The sequence below is a fragment of the Diabrotica undecimpunctata genome, chromosome 2, assembly GCF_040954645.1.
Source record: "Diabrotica undecimpunctata isolate CICGRU chromosome 2, icDiaUnde3, whole genome shotgun sequence".
NCBI lineage: Eukaryota > Metazoa > Arthropoda > Insecta > Coleoptera > Chrysomelidae > Diabrotica > Diabrotica undecimpunctata.
Window position 1 is genome coordinate 54,996,558 of NC_092804.1, and position 20,779 is coordinate 55,017,336.

A 20,779-nucleotide genomic window follows, 5' to 3' on the forward strand; every position below is an offset into this window, starting at 1 on the left:
TGGCCCTTACATGGTCAGCATATGATTATACCACAGAATATAAGAAGGGAAGTTCATGTACAGGGAGATGACTTAAAAAAATATTTTAAACTTAGAAATAACTATTCGGTTGAACGGGATTGTTTGGTTTTAGGCACTAAAGTAGTAATTCTATTCACACTCAGGGTTAGAGTACTTAATTTGTTCCATGAACAACATAGTAAAACTAAAAATATTAATGCGATCCTATTGCTGGTGGCCTGGTGGCTGGTATTATTGGTGGTGGAATGAATGAAAGTATAGGGAAATTTTTTCAGTCGTGTACTATTTATCAGTCTACTCAGAATTTTGCTAATAGGTCAAATGGCATACCATGGCCATTAGCACCCCGTAATTTCTATATGGTAAATGTTGATTTTTTCCAAAATCAAAATTTTACCTTCTTTATTTTAGTAGATAATAAGTCTAAATGGATAGAAGTTAGGTTAATGGAAAATGCTACAGTAGCTAGGGAAGTCATAACAGTACTAAAAGATGTTTTCGCCATTTTTGGATTACCTGTAGAACTAGTTTCTGATAATGGGCCTCCTTTCAGTTCAGCAGAGTTTGTTTCCTTCTGTCAGAGTAATGGTATATAAACCAATTAAATCCCTACCATATCATCCACAATCAAATGGACTAGCAGAGAGAGGGGTCCAAACAGTGAAGAAAGCGTTAGTGCGCAATTTATTTTCATGTTCAGAAAATATAACATTAACCGTTGTGAAAATTAAGTTGACTAATTTCCTCTTCACCTACCGCAATATTTCTTCTACTATAAAAGGCATTTCTCCAGCCCATAAAATAAATAAGATAAAAATAGACCTCGAACCAGGTATGATTTATTGAGACCATCTGAAAATGGTAATTTTGTTAACTCTGAACAACCAATTCGAAATATCAAATTGTATAAATAATCAAGTGCATGTCAAAAATAGTCCTACCCATGTATGGGACATGGGAAATGTAGTTAAAGTTATTGGACATACCTTGTGCATTTTTGTTTGTTTACATTCCGAGATCGTCTGAATCGAGGGATACTTTTTTGTTAAATATTGGCTTTGTACTAGCGTCTATATTCGTTGGTTGTACTATCGTCATCAGAAATAGTATTTGATAATACCAAACTTAAATTGTGTTCAGTGTACTCGGTGTTTTTGATTTTTTAAGTTTTTAATTGAAAATCCATCTTTATTTATCTGAATTCTAGATTTGTTACTCATCTGGGAATCATTTTCGGATATATAAAGCGCTACGGTTGATTCAAGTGACTTACGTTTTCCATCAACCCAGTTAACATAACAATTGGACCTACTTTTGGCGTACTTGCTTCTGGAGCAGTTACTTTTAGTGGAGTTGTTATTCCAATACAGCTGGACGATTTGAATTTATCCTTACTTTAAGCAATTTTAGTTCTTTCACAGCTATTTGAGGTTACAATTACTACAAATCAATAAGATAGTTGAGATATCATCAAAACTTACTGTTATTAAGCGTGGTTTCGATGTCGTCTTGATTATACCATGGCCAACTGATATATTTATCGGGTCTTGGCAGCGAGCTTAGATACATCAGGTTTTCTCGAAATTTCGAGTACTTTTTTTTTAATAGTTAATGGAAGATATACAGTAAGCCAATTGGTTGCAGTACTACAGGCATAGAACTAGAAGCTTAAAAAAATAAATTCCAAATATATGGAACATGTTTGGACATAGGCCTCCCATTCATTTTTCGAGAGTTCCCTATATTGCTCTTTTTGCATCCATCTCAGCCTAGCATGTTTTTTATGTCATCTGGCCATCTAATTTGTGGTTTATGATTCCAAGGTTTCCAATGTATATTTATTTTGTTCCATCGGTCATCCTTGTTTTAGTGTTTTCATTTAAGTTTTACTACTTTTAAGTTTTACCTTAAGTCGAGACGTCTTTTACTTTTGTTCTACTACGAATCCAACTGTTTCTTTTAGTATCCGACAGCCTAATGTTTACAATATATATCGTAATAAGACTAATATATTTGTTGTCCAAATTAGAAAACTTAAAAAAGCTTTTACTAATTATTGTTTTTATTTTTAGATGCAAGAATCAGAACGACAAGTATAACGCTATCACCAATATATATGGTACCGTTGGAATTGGTCAAGCTATAATATTTTGTCACACCAGGAAAACAGCAGCATGGTTGTCAGAACAAATGTCAAAGGATGGTCACGCTGTAGCAGTACTGTCCGGGGATCTAACAGTAGAACAACGTATAAACGTATTAGACAGGTTTAGAGAGGGAAAAGAAAAAGTTCTGATTACTACGAATGTTTTAGCTAGAGGAATAGACGTGGAGCAAGTGACTATTGTCGTTAATTTTGATCTGCCTGTTGATATGCGTGGAAGAGCAGATTGTGAGACTTATTTACATAGGATTGGAAGAACAGGAAGATTTGGTAAACGCGGTATTGCAATCAATCTTGTTGATTCCGAAGAGTCTATGAACGTGTGTAAAGCTATTGAGAGGCATTTTGAACGGAAAATTCAGTACTTAAATATTGAAGATTCTGATGAAGTTGAGAAGATCGGAAGTTAGATTTTTAGGTGAAAACTAAATATGTTTAAATAATACAGTAATTTGCTTTATGCTTTGTACAATCGAGTTCTTTTGTGATTCAGAAATATAACATTTTTTTATTATTTGTATTGAGTATTTATGTTTGATCACACTAATTGGGATGAAGTTCGGTAATCGACGAATTAAGTTGCGAGAAATAGTTGTGGCTAAAGTGATTTCACAATTCCCGTCCTCTATCTTTGTTTTACTTACTAATTTATCACCCACATTGTTCTATATGGGATTAAGGAAAGGATTTCATTAAAATTTAAGGTTAGAAAATGTGTTATTTTGTCCTAAGATTTTTTAATCTTCTTCACGGCTTTTAGTTGTTATTTGCATAGTCACGTATAAAAGAAATCCCAAAAAGTCCACCCTGGGGTGTTGTGGAGTGGTTGGATTGCAGCATATGTAGAGGCCTATATAGTTAGTAAGATAATGTAAACATTACCTGACACTTAACACTTTATAAAATTATCTAAAATATAGCTTTTCTGAATTTTTGTAAGAATTTCATTTGCAGTTGACTAGAATAATGATTTTACTTGACTTCGAGACTTTTCAATCAAAATATTTCCAATCCAGAAGTAATTATTAATACTTTTTTGTTGTTTTTCGTTTGAAAGGAGTATAGTTACGATCATATTTCCAAGAATAGACCAGGGCGGATTTGTTTTGAGGTGGATGTAAGAGGTGGTATTTTTGCAGAAACCGTTTTGTGAAAACTTCAGTAATAATTCGCTTATCGTCCCTCTTAGGTCGAGTATATTAATAAAAAAATTAATATATTTAAAAATTACTAAAAACATCGATTTTTTTCCTTTCTAACTTACTTTTTTTTCTACTACTGAAATAAAATAGCAATAATTGAATTTTCTATAAGATACAACAGTTTTAATTTATTACCATTGCTGCAAAATAGCAATAAATACAAAAAAAAGCGGGAAACAAACCTTTTTTTATTTAATGTTTTTAACCACTTAGATTGGCCTTCATCATTCGCCACAAAATCTTTATAACATAATAAAACAACCAACTAAATTTCATTAAAATCGATTTAATAGATTTTGCATAATAATTTTGCAATCTATTCTTTAAATCAAAAAATCAAAATTCTTTAAAATCATTCACAACAAAAACTATTTTTTAAAATTTATAAATTTTTTAATTAACACGTTCACTGCCGGTGTAAAATCTGAATGGACCCTCAGGTGCCGTTAGCATATTTTTAGTATTTAAGCTTCTTTTGAATAATAGTTTTTTAATTGAGTAGTATCTAGTTGATAATTGAGGTATAACTATCAAATTACGTCATCACGCATACGTGGCGTGGTCGGTACCGAACAAAGAATTGCATGTTAGGTGCCGGCTACGCCACAGTGGTGTTTTAGTTACTTCTGCTGTATTTTAGGGTAGAATAATTCAAGTCAGATAGAAATGTTTAATTAAAAATAAAACAGTTACAAAACAAAATTTGAACATAAAAACTAAATTGTACATAAAATAAAATCAAAAATATAAAATATAAGATTATTTTGAATGCCACATTCTAAAACAAGGGTTTAAACATAATCCTGGTTGACCAACGCATAGATTACAAAAGTAATGAGTCATCTGTCTCTTGTTTTGAGTTTTACACACTCTACAGTCTTTTCTTCGAGCCCGTTTATGGTCATCCGTTCGTTCAAATTTTGACGGCAAATGGTGTGATTCGGTTGCTTTTATAGTTTTTTTGGGACAATTTTTAGTTTGGGCTCCCTCCAAAAGTTCCTCAATAATGGCCAAACGAAAATCATATAAATTTTTTCTTTGACCAGAATACGCATTGAATAAAAAATGAGAATTTATGAGCATTACTTGAAAAAAGTGGATAAATATTTTTTTGTACCACCTTAAGCTTTTACGCTCACATGGGTTGTAAGCCAACATTTGATCTTTACGATCTACACCCGACATATTTTTATTATATTGTGCAATGGCCTCAAGCTTTTCTTTTTCAATGCCTCTTCTGTTCGAAACCGTCACGAAATCACCAGAATAATCTGTAGTAATAAATGAAACATCCCTTTTATCACGCCACTTTCCCATAAGAACACCAGAATTGTTATTACACTTTAGAATTATTTCACCTCTCTTGAGTTTAGAACTTACAACTTCATGAGAATTTCCTTTACGATTCAGTCGTAATGTGCCTGTGCAATAAGTCTTCCGCTCGAGAAGGGCAACCAACAATGTGTAACTATTGTAGAAATTGTCCATGAATAAAGAATGACCTTTTATCCAGGTATGTCTCCATTAGCTGAAAAACAACGTCTGAGGTATGCCCCTTTTCACTAGATTGAACTTTTGCTCCAGTATACACAGCTATTTTTAGAGTAAGTCCGTTAGGTTCAGCCAGAACATAAAGTTTCACCCCGTACTTATGACGTTTGCTTTTTATATACTGCCTGAACTGCAGTCGGCCTCTCCACAAAACCATTGATTCATCAATGCATACATTTTTAGACGGATAATATATTTGAGACATTTTTTGGTTGAAGTAATCGACAATCGGTCTCAATTTATATAATCGATCTTGAGGAAATGTATCTCCAATACCTGGATTTTTTACAAAATGTAGGCAACGTAAGATTAACAGGAAACGATTTCTTCCCATATAGTTACTGAAGCAAGTAAGATTGAACAATTTGTGTTTCTTCCAGTAATCATTTATTCGGTTAATTTTAATTGTTCCCATATGTAAAACCAAACCAAAAAATATACGCAATTCCCCTATAGTAATTGGTTTCCACTCCGTTATTCTAGATTTCTCTTTTCCAGCAGAATTTAAGAAAATTTCTTCAGCATACCTATTTGTTACATCAACGACAAGTTGAAAAAATGTGTCATCTGCTAAAAGATTAAAATAATCTATCGGATTATTGCCTTAAGGTTGAACTAATAATCCACAATTTTCCGTAAAAATGATATTTTGTTTGATCATAGGTGGATCGTCCCATATATAATTATTTTGATTAGTAAATATCGGTACCTGTACCTCAGCAGCGATGCCAGTATCTTCATGGTTAGAATGCTGTGATTCACAATCCGAATCCGTCAAATCTATTAAATCTTCATCGTCGGCGTATTCGCTTCCACTCGACTCATAATCATCAAAACTGTCATCATCGGATTCTTCCAGTATTTGTCGTAATTCTTCATCCGTTAAAGGCTTCTTCAATTCGAATTCTGTTCTTCTTTTTTTAACGCCAGACGAACCAGGGTTATTTCCAGAAGCCATAATCAAACACTTTTAACCCATTGACGGACACCGCACTTTGTTAATGGGTACTGTGAGTGACAGCAACGTCTATGGACATTCGGGATATTGTGCGTGATATGACAACATTATTTTGCGACGTCCTGAGACGTTCTAAAATAAACTCGTTTTCTGTGACCACTACGTTCCCGGACGTCGAACTAACGTGCAACTTTGTTGATGTGTCATATCAAACACACGATAATTATTATTAGATTCCTTACCCTCACTCCCACGCCGTTCTAAGGGGAATCCCAGACTAAGAGGTACATAAATGTATGTACTAATGGTTTTCGTGTTACTTTAGCTAAATTGCTTGAAAAAGTAGTGTGCATTTTGTGTTTGCTTATTTGGCTACGCATAACTTGTTTATAAATTGAGGTAAGTATATTTAATTTTTAAACATAATACGGGGGGTGATAAAATAAATGATAATGAAAAATATTTCAATTATCAATTTAATTTATTTTGTCATTACTAAGATTTGGGAATTATATTATGTGTTATTTTTAATTGCAGATTGTTTAATAATACAAGGTGTAATAAAATAAACGACAATGTGATAAGTTTCAATTTTGTTTATTTTGCAATTACTTTTATACCAACAAAGTTTGTGTCTATGAGTGTTATTTTCACTTGCAGATTTAATAATGGATCCTGCTGAAGAACAAAAGTTATTGCATTGGTTTGACGAAATTGACGATGATGTAAATGAAGATACATCAGAATCTGAACCCTACAGTGATGATGGAGAATGTAGTAATGATGAAAATTATGTGCCCGATTCATCCAATTCATCCTATTCATTAAATGAGAGTGTGTCTGGAAGTGATGAGATCCTAGAAGATGAAGACGAAAACCCTGAAGACAATGGTGAGCAAATCTTAAATTTCACAAAAAATTTTGCGGACGGAGAAACCCCTGGAAGCAGAGGTGAGAAAAACATTAATTTCACAAAAAAACTTGCGACTGAAGACACTTGGGAGGAGGTGCAATCCGAAGTTCCCAATTTTAATTTTGATATCAGTCAAAGCGGCATTAAAATTATTGAAATAGAGAGTATGTCACCCATAGAAGTTTTCCGAAAAATATGGAATGATGATGTTACGAATTTTTTAATTACAAGTACGAACAGTTACGGTGAAAAACCTGTAGCAATAAATCGCCCCAAAACTAGAAGTAGCCGATCGCGGAGCTTTCATCCAGTTACAGAAACTGAAATGAATAAATTTATTGGATTGTGTCTTTTGCAAGGTGTTGTGAAAATACCAGTTATAAGAAAGTTGTTTACCTACTCTTCTTTATATTATCACCCAGTGTTCTTACATACGTTAAGTGGGCGTAGATTTGAACAAATACTTCGATGTTTCAATGCTACGCCTGAGGTATATGATGCAAAAGATCGACTTCATAAAGTAAGAACGCTATTGGATATGGTGATAAAAAATAGTAATTCTGTCTATTCGCCATGTGAAACATTAGCGCTGGATGAGTCAATGTTGCTATTTAAAGGCAGACTCATTTTTAACCAGTATATCAAAAACAAAAAGGCAAAGTACGGGATAAAGTTCTATGAACTTACTACCCATGACGGTTATATTTTAAATACAGAAGTTTATCAGGGTCGTGACCGTAATTCACCGAGGGGAAAGAAAAAATCATGCGAGAATTCCAAAACTGAACAGCTTGTTTTACGATTACTGGAACCCTACCTCAACAAGGGTCATCATGTCTTTATGGATAATTTTTACAATAGTGTAACATTGTCATCTAAATTATTAATACACAAAACCCACTCAACTGGGACACTAAGGTCTAATAGAGTAGGCAACCCTGCAGTTGTTGTAAAGAAAAAACTTAGAAAAGGTGAACATATCTGGCGAAAAAAGAAGAATGTTAGCTTATATGTTAGCAAGTGGCAAGACAAACGAGATGTGTATATGATAACTACAGCGTACAAGCCAAGAATGATTACTGTTAAAAATAGGCATGGTATCGAAAAACAAAAACCATGCGAGATAGATGGATATAATAAGCACATGTCGGGGATCGATAAAAGCGATCAAATGATATCATATTATAGTTGTCCTCGTAAAACAATCCGTTGGTATAAGAAAGTCTTATTCCATCTTTTAGATATAGCGGTGTGGAACTCCTTCGTTCTCTATAAAAAAGCTAAAGATGAAAGGAAGGAGATGAAACTAGCTGATTTTAGAGAAGCTATAATAAGGTCTCTTATACAAATTGAATCGGATGTTGATGGAAGACTTCTTGTAAAACCAGTAAAACAGGCACCAAAAACAGCAATTACAGAACAACATTATTTAGAAGAGATACCTTTACCTGAAAAGTATCACAAAGCTCATTTATTCTTGAAATGTAGATACTGTACAAAAGAGAAGAAACGAAAAGAAACTAGGTATAGGTGTGAAGTATGTGTAGATAAGCCTCCACTATGTCCGGCACCATGTTTTAAACTTTGGCATACTTGATTAATCTGTAAACCATCTATAGTTGTTGCTATAAATAAATGTGTTTTTTAAATAATATGAAGACGTCTATGTCATAAACTGTCTAAAATATGTAAAATAATGTTTCCAATGTGACAGTGACGTCCATAGACGTTGTCTTATTTTCTTTTATTTTTCATCTGGTTACGTCTTCCTGAACCCACAGGTATAACTTTTTTTTATATGTGTGAAGTATTAATGAAAATACACATGGGCCGTATCACATCCACCATTTTCATGAGGGTCACTAAACAATGGTTAATTACTTACAAAACAAAATCCTGACTTTCGAACCGATATGAAATTTGAGACACAATAAACCTTCTCGAAGTGCCGATGAAGTCTGATAGCTATAAAGCAAGTGCCGACTACTTAAAAACTTTGTTATTAGCAGACATGTACACCACGCACCTATGGCGTGGTCGGCACAGGGCGCATATAGCCGAGCACGCCACAGTGGCGTGACCGGCAGTGAATGAGTTAATAAAAAGCATCGAATTGAATCTGATTATTTGGGCGACCTCAGGAATGTTTTAAATGTATAAACAATTTTTTGGCTTATAAACAAATATAATATCTCGATAACTGTTAGTTTAAATTCAGAAGACGGCATTGGAAGATATTTGGTTGGCAAGACGCTTTTTCTTTTAATTTGCGACGAAGTTATAAACAATAGGATGATAATCTTTGAACTATTACCTTTTTCTTTCGGAGCTCTTTGGATAAAAAGTTTCATATTTTTAAGATATTTATAACATATCGTTGCGCGTGTAATATCTGCTATGTGCTGAACCCCAAATTTTACAGGAGAGGGAAAAATGTTCAACTTTTTATTCAAACCCCTTAGTTCGTATTTTATTTCCTGTTCATACTATTTGCATATGTTTATACAATGTGGGTATCGTAAATAATAGTTTTAAAATAATTTTAGCTAAAAATAGTTTAATTTGACACATGGCAGGTGTTAATAGTTCAAATAATGCAACATGACAGATATTAGTCAAACATAAAAGCGTCGATCTATGCAGATTTAAAGAGTTTGGAAACTGTCGATGATAAATTTAGCCCATTTACAAAAGTTATTGTTTGATGCAGAATTAGATAATTATAGTTATTAAACACATCTCGATCGTTCGGAAGAAAAGGGTTACATCTCAAAAATGTTCATTTTTCAATTTATTTCATTAAACTAACTAAAAAGGTGCCTACTATTAGGAACGCATGAAGTTAAGAGAGAATCTTTACTACCAGCCAAAAGATGTCCGCATGTAACACGGGGATTTTTGCATTTTTCGCAGAATATTTTGTACAAGATCGTTGTATCTCAGTTTGTCACCGTTAGTGTTGTGTAGTGTTTCAAATATTTAGGAGAAAGAAGATACATTCGATTTTATTGCAAAAAGTAAGTAGTAAATGCATGTAAATTTTACAACGAAACAGATACATCTCAGAATGTTACATTCTTGGATTAAATTAACTATTTCGCGTTTGTAACAAAGCCGCAACATTTTGTTTTGTAACTGTTTTGAACCAATTTTTTCAGTTAATTTATTCACATACTATGTTTTATGTCAAAATGTAGCGCTTTTCTTGATTGATTTTTAAATAGTTACTGTAAAATTAAGACATGTTACACTTTTGACTCAACTTTTTTGATAAGTTTATTCACAGTCTTTGGGTTATGTTAAAATATATCACTTTTCTTAATACTTTTTGTAATTTTTTACGATAATATTTTAGACCTTCAACTATTTTCGTGCATGAAAAAAATATTAAATACCTAGGCTTTTGTTGAAAATCCAGATATAAAATGATTTAATTTTTTTGTGTATCTTTATTAAAAGTTTGTTTAATTATAAAAAAATATTTTGATAGTTTTTCAACAAAAATAACCAGTTTAGTTAACAAAGGTGTTTTGTTTGCAATTTAAAAATTCCTCTATTATTGAACAGCAAAATATTTTAGAAAAATATCAGAAACATTTGAAAGAAAAGGATTTAAGTCGCAAAGAAAAAGATAATGACAGAAATACTACATAAAATACTAAAGTAATTGTTTTTGATCTGCAGGCAGTTTTGACTTGTCCTGTAGGAGATAGTGCAGCTTTCTATTATGTTTCAAAGCTTAATGTACTAAATTTTACTTTGTATGATATTAAAAACCACCAAGGTACTTGCTTCATGTGGCATGAGGGTGAGGCACAAAGGGGAGCGAATGAAATAGGTTCCTGTCTTTTTAAATTTTTAGAAAATATGAGCAATCAAAATGAAGAAGATTTAAATGTAATACTTTATTCTGACAACTGTACAGGCCAAAACAAAAACAAATTCATAATAGCTCTTTATATTTATGCAATACTAAAATTAAATATAAGTTCAATCACCCATAAATTTCTTGTTTCCAGCCATAGCCAAAATGAAGTTGATAGTGTACACGCGACAATAGAAAAGGCAATAAAACTATACAGAAAATCAAGCCCTATTTACGCTCCTGATCAGTATGCTTGTATTATGAGATCAGCAAAAAAAACTTTTGTTTTAAGGATTTTATGGATTTAAAAAAATTAACTTCTGACTTGTTTGTGAATATCAATAAAAATGTAAAAACTTCGTCATTTAGGGAAATCAAATTAGAAAAAAAAAACAATCCAAATACATTATTTTATAAAAATTCTTTTGAAGATACAGATTTCTGCCAAGCGGAAATTATTAGTTCGAGAAAAACTGTTAGTATAGAACGAATCAAAATAAAAAACGCATATTCCACGAAACCTGGTATATCAGAGGCAAAAAAACAGGTTTGATATCATTAGTAGAAAAGAAAAAATACGTACCGCCATATTATTTTGATTTTTACAATAATTTGTAATGCTTTAATCTAATTCTTTTAACGATTTTAGGTATGTATTGAATAATTATAAATTAAGTTAACATTGTTACAACTTGTAAACATTTACTAATTTTTAATTCAAAACTGTTGCATGTATTTTTTTATAACAATAAATAAACAGTTTGAAAAATCACAATTATGTCATTTAATTAAACCCAACTTAGCCTACTTATTTAAATAAAAATCACAAAGTTTTATTAATTAATGATCAGGTAATAAAAAAAAAACTCCGAAAAAAATCTTAAAACTCTTCTCCTGCAAAAGTAGTTTTTTCGAGTTGTAACCCTTTTCTTCCGAACGATCGATCTAAGGATTTTATTAGCCTGAGTAAATACAAATTGATAAAATTAAAGGTATAAAACAGTATTACAAACAAAGAAAAAAATCTACAGATTATGTTTTAGTTTTTTTTCCCTTTATCCGGTACGTACGGTAACTCGCCGTAAAACGCGTTGTGATCTGTTCTATCACTGACTTCAAGTCCATGAGATGATCGTATTTAGTTTTTGCGATAGGACGTGGGGAGGAATACAATGATTTTGGATTTTCATTGCCACATTTTCGTCTATGAGGTAAGCTATCCCATGGTTCATTATGGCGGAGTTGAAACTGTATCTCTCCATTAGGCAAGTATTTTAGGCCACGAATATCGGTGACAACAGGGTCTCCTACCTTTTTACCGGGTCTGAGTGAAGGTAGTGTACTTGGACGTGCGTCATAATTGAAGAAAAAAGTATAATCCAACAGAATAACATGGTATGGTTTCTTTGGCCTTGCTGCTCTCATGCGATATGTAATCCGCTGGTGAGTTAATGGGAAGCTGAAAGTAGTGTTCAAGAGTGGAATGAGCAGAATCCGCTTGCATCATAGTTTGCCCCTTTTCCAGGTATAATTGTTCAATAATAATATTCCTAGATTTTGCAGTATCACTTAAGACAGAATCTAAAAGTTTATTTCGGTTTTGATAATTACAACTATTTGAAATAAAGGTTACATGTTTATAGCCTTTATCTAAGTTTGAGATTAAATGATTTATGCAAGAAGTGAATTCATTACTGGTTCTTCTTCTTCTTCTTTCAGTACCCTGTCCGATTATCGAACGTTGGCGATCATATTGGCAATAATAACTTTGTTTACGGCGGCTCTAAATAAATTAGCGGTGGTCTCTTAATACCATTCTCGGAGATTTCGGAGCCAGGATGTTCTTCGCCGGCCTGGGCCTCTCCTTCCGGCGATCTCACCCTGTATTATGAGGTGTAGAAGGTTATACCTCTAATGGTATAACCTATGGCGGTGTAACCATTACTGGTTACGCCACCATTAACCTCATATCATACATACAGGGTAACATTACTATCATTTATTTCGTAGATGGTAATATTATGGATTTGTAACTTTTGCTTATAGTACATCTTAGATGCCAGAGTTTTTGGACTGAGAAGTACACTCTGCATATCCATCGCGAGCACCAGTTTCTGATGGTTAGCACTTTCTTCAGCTTCACGCTTGGCAGCTCTAGCTTCACCTTTCATTTTAATATACTTTTGAAATGTATTTTCATCTACAAGACCTAGCTTTGACCGCAGCATAGATCACACTGATCTTTCCTGGGCTTATGATTTGCGATGTTTTCCTCTTTCAAAACACCAGTGAAAAGCTTTCTAGACCCAGGCTTAAATTCGTTCTCTTTGCACCATTCTTCATAAACAGAGTACCTACATATGGCATATATACCTAAAAGTAGATTCCACATAAGTCTTTGTGGAGGAGGACCTGCAGTAATGGCTGGGAACTTTTGGTAAAAAGCTTAGCCATTCTCTAATCTTGTCATGCACAATAGATTTTTTCTTTCGTTTAGCAGATGGTAGATCTATCTGATTAAGTTCATCTTCTGAGTCTTCAACATTGTCATTCGTGTTCATGGGAAGGATACTTGAAATCTGATTCTATCTATTAAACGTATCACGACCCAAATCCAGGGTATTCAACAAAAACTTTGTGCAAACTCTGACTTTTTGGCCATCGTTGCTTGGCAAATAAATGTCATGACCTGCATTCTTCTTTGTTTTATTATCTACCTGTTTCGTTCTTCTTTTAATACCTCTAGTAACTATTAGGCCTTTCACGTAAGCCTGTTTTCCCCCCATGTATTGAAGTTCCAAAATTGTTGAAAAAATTTTCTACGATCATCGTCAGAAATTTCACTACATCGAAAAATTCTCTTAATGTACTTGCTTTTGTGATTTTCCCCGGTAACGTTATGAGTGCAGTGTTCTTTAATTTGTCTTGAAGTTCTAGTAGTATTATGAGACACTTTTCCTTCGCGCGTTCTTTTGTAACCAACATAGCTGAGGCCAGTTCTTCTGCTTAAACAACTACGTTTTCTTGAATTGCGACTTCCAGTTTCATTCAGTCTGTTGACGTTAGCAATTTCACACTGATTGCTATTTTCAATGTAATTTTCTTCTTCATTTTCTTCTCCATTATAATCCTTGTCGTCGCTGTTTTCAATAATCTCATTTTGGATCATTTCATCAATGGTAAGAGTGGCAATGTTTCTGTTTTGTGTATCTTCGGGACGTTCAATTTCAGCAACATCATTATAATTAAAGTTATTACTATTTAAATGGAAATAAGCCACAATTAAAGGTTAAAGTACGTTTATTGACGTTTCAATTTCCACTTCGTAAATCGTTCTCAAAATACAAACATTAGTAATTACAAATATTTTATTAGTAATTATAAATAATTAATGTTTGTATTGAATTGTTCATTTGGTGACTTATCTCGTGCTATTCGTACTATCCTATCCTCTGCCATTCTACTCATGTGTTCGTTCCACTTCTGTTTCCGTTTTGTCACCCATCCATTTATGTCTTCTATATTGTATGCTCTTCTTATATTTTCGCTTCTCTCTATCTTCTCTTCCTATCTAACAGACTTTTCCCTGATATTCGTCTGAGTATTTTCATCTCTGTTGTTTCTAGTAGTCGTCTAGTATTAGATGTGTCAGGTCTTGTCTCCGCCGTGTATGTTAATATAGGTCTAATTGTTACTTTATAGATTCTTGTTTTTGTGTCTTGTCTTAGGTGTTTGTTCTTCCAGATTGTGTCATTAAGAGATCCCGCCGCTTTACTTGCTTTTAAGCTCCAACACCAATGAGAATAAATTCCCGCCGCTTTACTTGCTTTTAAGCTCCAACACCAATCAGAATAAATAAGGACTAAGCACCGAGCTTTGGTGCAATCCTACTTCCACATGAAATTTATCAGTCTCCCACACATGTGCTAATAATAGTTGTTATTCCCTTATACATGTCTCTCACAATCTTTATATATTATCCGGGAACTTCTTTCTTATTGAGTCTCCACCACTAGTTGTTACTCCCTCATACATGTCTCTCACAATCTTTATATATTATCCGGAGACTTCTTTCTTCTTGAGTCTCCACCACAGAATCTCTCGGGGAACTCCTTTCTCAAGATCAATATGAGCGTTTTTCTGTATTCCTATTTTTCCATCAACTGCCTAATAACTAAAATTACATCTACTGTTGGTCTGCCTTGCGTAAGGCCAAACTGATTATCTAATATATCGGTTTCTACACAAATCCATCTACCCATTACTCTATCCCACATTTTTATGGTGTGGCTAAGTAATTTTATATCCCTGTAGTTTGTAAACAGGTACTAATATCCTGTTCTTCATTTTTCTGGCATTTGTCCCACTTCCACAATTCTATTAAATAAACCTGTTAAAAAAATCAATAAACAGCAAATACTACTATTAGTAAGTCAATAACATATCGAGGATACATAATTTATGTTTTAAAATAACATACATATAAAATCAGAGTTTGGTGTTTATTAATAGTAAACTAAATGTAAGACCAAATACTACGTCGGGATAGGTTTTTTTTTCATCATGATCTACTGTGGAATCACTAACAGGAGAATTTTACTGTCATCATTGAATGCGGTTGTCTTTTTAAAGAGGAATCACATGCTATGATTATTTCTGACGGATATTCTTAAGTTAAAGTTGATTTCATGTTATCGAATAAACTATCGTACAATAAAGTCGTCTCAGGAACGCAACTCGACAATATTTTAAAGTGGTCTACTTTAAAATGTGTAATATATGTATGTATGGTCAATATAAATGAGTCAGATAAAATTAAATTGTAATAAGAATTTTTCACCAAGTAACAAAAAACAAAATTTATGAACTTTTGTATTTTGAGAACGATTTCCGAAGTGGAAATCGAAACGTCAAAAATAACTTATTTTAAACTTAAATTGTGGTTTATTCCCAAAAAAATAGACAACGTGGTGGTCCGAAGAAATAAAAAAGCAAGTAAAAGTGAAGAAAAATGCATGGAAAAAATGTATGAAAGACAAAACTAACGGGAATTATAATAAATATAAAATGAAAGAAAAAAGGTAAAAAATTCGTAACAGCAGCAAAGAGAGACAATTGGAAAAAATTCGGAGAGAAAATGGAAGAAGATAGCAAAAGTAACCAACAAAAAAAAAAACATGAAATATACAGCGTTAAAAATAAAAATGAAGAATTAATAACAAACAAAAGAAATAGTTAAAAGATGGAAACAACACTTCGAAGAACTGCTAACGGTTATAAACCAAGACGACATTAATGAAGGACAAAATAATATATTGAAAAATAACACAAAAAACTCAATAAACGAGGAAGAATTAGAAGAAACAATAAAAACGTTGAAGTATGGGAAATATGTATATCGACTCGTCCAACGAAGACTGTACTAACGCAATTTTTGGCGTTTTTGAGTTACACCCCCGAAGAAGTAGATTACCGTGATATCTTTCAACGAATAAAGTTCTAAGTTAATTTGACCATGTTTAGGCAACCAATTTTGCACTTCAATATTGTACTAACTTGTATATCTATACATTTTCCGACGAAAACTATCCTATCTTAAGTTAGTATAGTCTTCCTCGGCATTCCGAACGGAAGCGCCGTTGACTAGTGAGTTAATACAGTTTTCGCGTTTTGAGATTAAGTAAAGTACGCCGGTGGTACGCCTACATGACCAACGGTGTTTACGTATAAAAGTTGTACAGTGTATAAATTGCTATCAAAAATAATACGTTTGAATAGAGTGTACATTTTTATAAATTTAAATAAGTATCCAAGATGTATTCGGGGAGTCAATTCATGGTAAATTTAGTAAGGACAACTAACAAGCGAGAAACAGATTCTCGACAGACGCATTGTTCAAGAGGTCAGTATATTTTTAATATGTATAGAAACATGAATTATTTATACCGTTTTTAGAAACAATTTGTGATAACCCGGACCTAAATACGACCAAAGAAGTTATATCTACTAATATCGAAGCATCTATAGGTTTGTTTTAATTTAAACAAATAAAGATTTATAATGTAACATGCATCGTCTTTTGTTTTCAGAAACAGAACGAACGAATACAGTTAACGAATATTTTGAAGTTGATACTGAAGACCCTTTTCATGCAAGCTCAGATAGTGACCCAGATTATTTACCTTCAGAAAATGATAATAAAAAAATTCCATATGATGATACGAAGGAAAGTGAGGAACAAATAAGTAAGTGTAAAAAGAACAGGAAAACTAATACTAGAATTAAAGTGTGTAGAAAACGAGAAAAGAAAGAAGAAGAATGGATTGATGTAAAATCTAAAACTGGTCTAGATCGTGGGTTGGAACATACAAATCGACAGGGAAAACTGGTTAAGGCAAGAAAAATAGGCGAACCTTGCCAACAAACATGCAGACTTAAGTGTAACACAAAAATGAATCAAGAAATGAGACAGAAGATTTTTAAAGACTTTTGGAACTTTAAGATCTTCAAGAACAAGATCATCAAGGCAATGGGACTTTATTGTACAGCATGTGACACAGATAGAGAAAAAACAAAGTACTATTTCTGCTGGTGTACACTCTCGTAGGAATTTTTCTCGGCAATATAATTTTTAGCTCGGCGGTGAACAAAACCAAATTTGTAAAAATATGTTTTTAAAAACTCTTGGTATTTCACAAACATGGGTAAATACAGCATTTACTAAAAGAAAGGAAACTGGAGTTTTACAAGCAGATCAACGTGGAAAACATAAAGTTCGACCACATAGACTTACTCCAGATATTGCAGAAAGATTACATTGATAAGAATGGCCAAAACTGTGGGAAAAGTATATAATGTAACAGAAATGTCACAAGAAGACTTCCTAGATTTCAAAAGCCTTGTTGGCAACAAAAATTGGAAAACTGACAATGGAAAAGGAATGATCAAAATCAGTCAAATAAAGGAAATCAGTACTTCATATAACACACCAAATGTTATTTTTTTAAGTATGATTTAAGTTCCGAATCTATCAGGTGTGATCTAACAAAAGCAAAAAGGAAACGTCCATCTCGTATTGATCAATTTCCATCTAAAGTATACACAAATCTTTTGCCAATAGATAAGAAGTTAACTGGCTTATTATGGCTTTGTGATACTGGAAAAATTCCTACTATGTATCATGGCTTCTATAGAAGTCTACATTCTGATACATCAGAAAAGTATGAAATCACTGCTAGCAGTGACGACGAAGAACTGCAATAACGTTTGTTTATAATATTTTGTAATTTAACTTCGATGTAGACTTTAATTATAAATACAATTTCACAGAACGATGGTATGCATTATTTATATTCCCGATTTTTTTCCAGCGAATAATGTACTAACTCATTCAAAATCCAGATAAAGAAACAAAATTGACAAGTTTAAAAGAACAAATGGAACAATACGGTAAACACAATGGATAAATATAAAAAGAATTTAATAAATAAGAACCCCTGATTTTTTGCGCTAATCAAGACTTTATCTTGCTTTATTCGAAAACTTCAAAAAATGAGTTAGTACAGTCTTCGCTGGATGAGTCGATATATAGTCCGTTATCGCATTGTTTAGCTCTCGCTATGATTTTTACCAAGAAGCGTGTCAGTATACATTTAGTTTTCTCAGAGTTATGAGTACATTGTGTGTTAGAAGTACACAGGTGCCTTAGTGTTTAACGATATACCTAGTGCTTTTATTAAATATTGTTTAATTCAATAAAAAGTGGAAGAACCTAGTACTAGCAGGGAGAGTATAAATGTGAAAAGTTCCCGCAAACAGTTAAAAAACAGGACTTAAAGCTAAAAAATAGTGTCTAATGTGTATGAGTATGTGAGAAAAATATTGTCTCAGGCGGAGGCAATAAGTCGTTGTGAAAGTATGACAGGAATATCGTCATATACATTATGTAATATTTTGACAAAAGTTTCCGAAGCTAGTGTGTACAGAGTAATTAAAACATACGATGAAACAAACTATAATAATACTTTGAAGGTTGAGACAAGATCCAGTAAAATTGTATGATACAACCAAACAGGCGATTCGTCGTGCAGTAAACAAATAACAGAATTTCGAAGATATAGAAAAAAACATAAACAAAAAAAAACAACGACAAGCTTTCCTTACTGGTTTGTCGACAGGTTTAAAAGCTCCACCCGGAAAGGGAAAACGCCTTATTATTAGCCATATTGGTAGCGACTCAGGATTTGTTGAAGGAAGTTTAAATGCATTTGTTTCTAAAAAGACTGGAGATTACCATGAGCAAATGAATGCAGATCATTATGAAAAATGGGTTTCAGATATTCTGTTAAAAATCGAACCAGGATCTGCTTTTGTTATGGATAACGCTCCATATCACTGCCGGCGTGTAGAACAGTTATCAACCACTAAATGAAAAAAAGCCAAAAGCCGTGTGTTGGCTTACTAAAAAACATATTAAATTCGATGAAAAAATTTTGAAAATCGAGTTACTAAACTTAGCACGGCGTCATTAAGATGAATATATTAAATATGTAGTAGATGAAATGGCGCGAGAACGAGGCGTAATTGTAGTTTGATTTCTGCCAGACCATTGTGAATTAAACCCGATAGAACGTATGTGGGCTCAAATAATAATGAAGTATCAAGGAACAATGTTACTTTGAAATTCAATAATGTAAAAAATCTGTTTAATAGTGTCTTCAGCAATGTGATCTTATAGTCGTGAATAAAATGTATCGAGCATCTGGTGAAAGAAAAGCAGAATATGTGGAACCTTGATAACTTATTGAAATTACCATGGAACCAGTAGTTGTGGATCTAGGCGAAGATATTACTGATGACTCTAACGATGGCATAGATGGCTTAGAAAAGATTATGTACCTAAAATATATTCGTTTACCAAATTCCCATCAGTAAACATGAGCACGTGTTGATATTCGCCGTCTCATTCGTCAAGAGGCAATAAAATATAATTTATTACCGTAAGCGAGACAGATTCTCATGTTACAGATCCCAACTTGTGATTATTTTAAATTCTAATTGTATCGTGTTGATTTTTAAGTTATTATATTGTGTTATATTTATGTTATAGTTATTGTTAAGTTATTTACTGGTCGTGTTATTTTTTAGAGTTTAGTTTAATTGTGATATAATGATTAAATTTCAAGAAATTCTTACACTAACAGTTTCAAAAGTAAATATTTTTAAAAATCATATGATACATAGGTCGTACATCAGTACGACCCTGTTTGGCTTACACGTGGTTCTGTTGACGACTGGGAATTTGTAGAATGAATAGGGTTTATAATGTTAGTTTTTATTTGAACATATTTTTTATATTTTACGGAAATAAATATTCAGTTAAGGTGACCCATTTATTACTATTAGTACGGTTTCGTACCAAGAATTGTTTAAGTACTTAAGTTTCAGTTTTACCTGTGCTAAAAGTTACTAGACGACCCTTTTTTTAATCCCATGTCATTAAATCTCATTTGACAATAGGAATTAAATTTAATCCATGAATCAGTCGTAAGTATATTATTTTAAACGGATAAAAGATTTTCCCAAAAAAATACTGATTATTTTTTTTAATAAAAACCGCACGCACTTGACTCGTCGATTTTCTTTCCCCTCAAACCCGCAAAGGTCTACATTGAAAAGATGAGTCAGTTTCTACAATTTCGGTACTGTGCTGTAACTAGGCTATTTTGACACTCAAGTGAATTAAAATTTTCACAGAAATAAACTTGAGTCTTGATAATTGGCTTTCGATTGGTTTACTACTGAATACGTATAATAGGATTAATTGCTGGGGTGATTGTATTTGTAACAATATGATTTATGTAGGTAATGCATGACTCGATGTATACCTTCTTCCAAATAAACACGTTTTGGCATTATTTTAGAAGTCATTATCAACATATAGGCCAAAGAAGCACCTGCGGTTGCTAGTAGGTACTCTTTGTATTGACAGACTAAATAATTGAATATTCTTCTGAAGTAAAAAAACATACTAATTTGAGTATTTTTTACATCTTTAGGTATATTGTCGACTCCCGCTCATCCGCGAGCCGATTATCCGAGACTC

General features: G+C 32.8%; 1 protein-coding gene across 2 annotated transcripts in view; it reads left to right on the forward strand.

Annotated features, from left to right (window-relative positions):
• Window positions 1–2,699, forward strand: part of Dbp80 (putative ATP-dependent RNA helicase Dbp80) — a 38,997-nt gene extending 36,298 nt beyond the window's left edge. For both annotated transcript variants that reach the window (XM_072522908.1, XM_072522907.1), the window contains exon 4: window positions 2,094–2,699. In XM_072522908.1, coding sequence (XP_072379009.1) covers window positions 2,094–2,595 — 502 coding nt within the window. In that variant the 3' untranslated portion in view covers window positions 2,596–2,699. The remainder of the gene's footprint in view (window positions 1–2,093) is intronic.
• The last annotated feature ends 18,080 nt before the right edge of the window (window positions 2,700–20,779 follow it).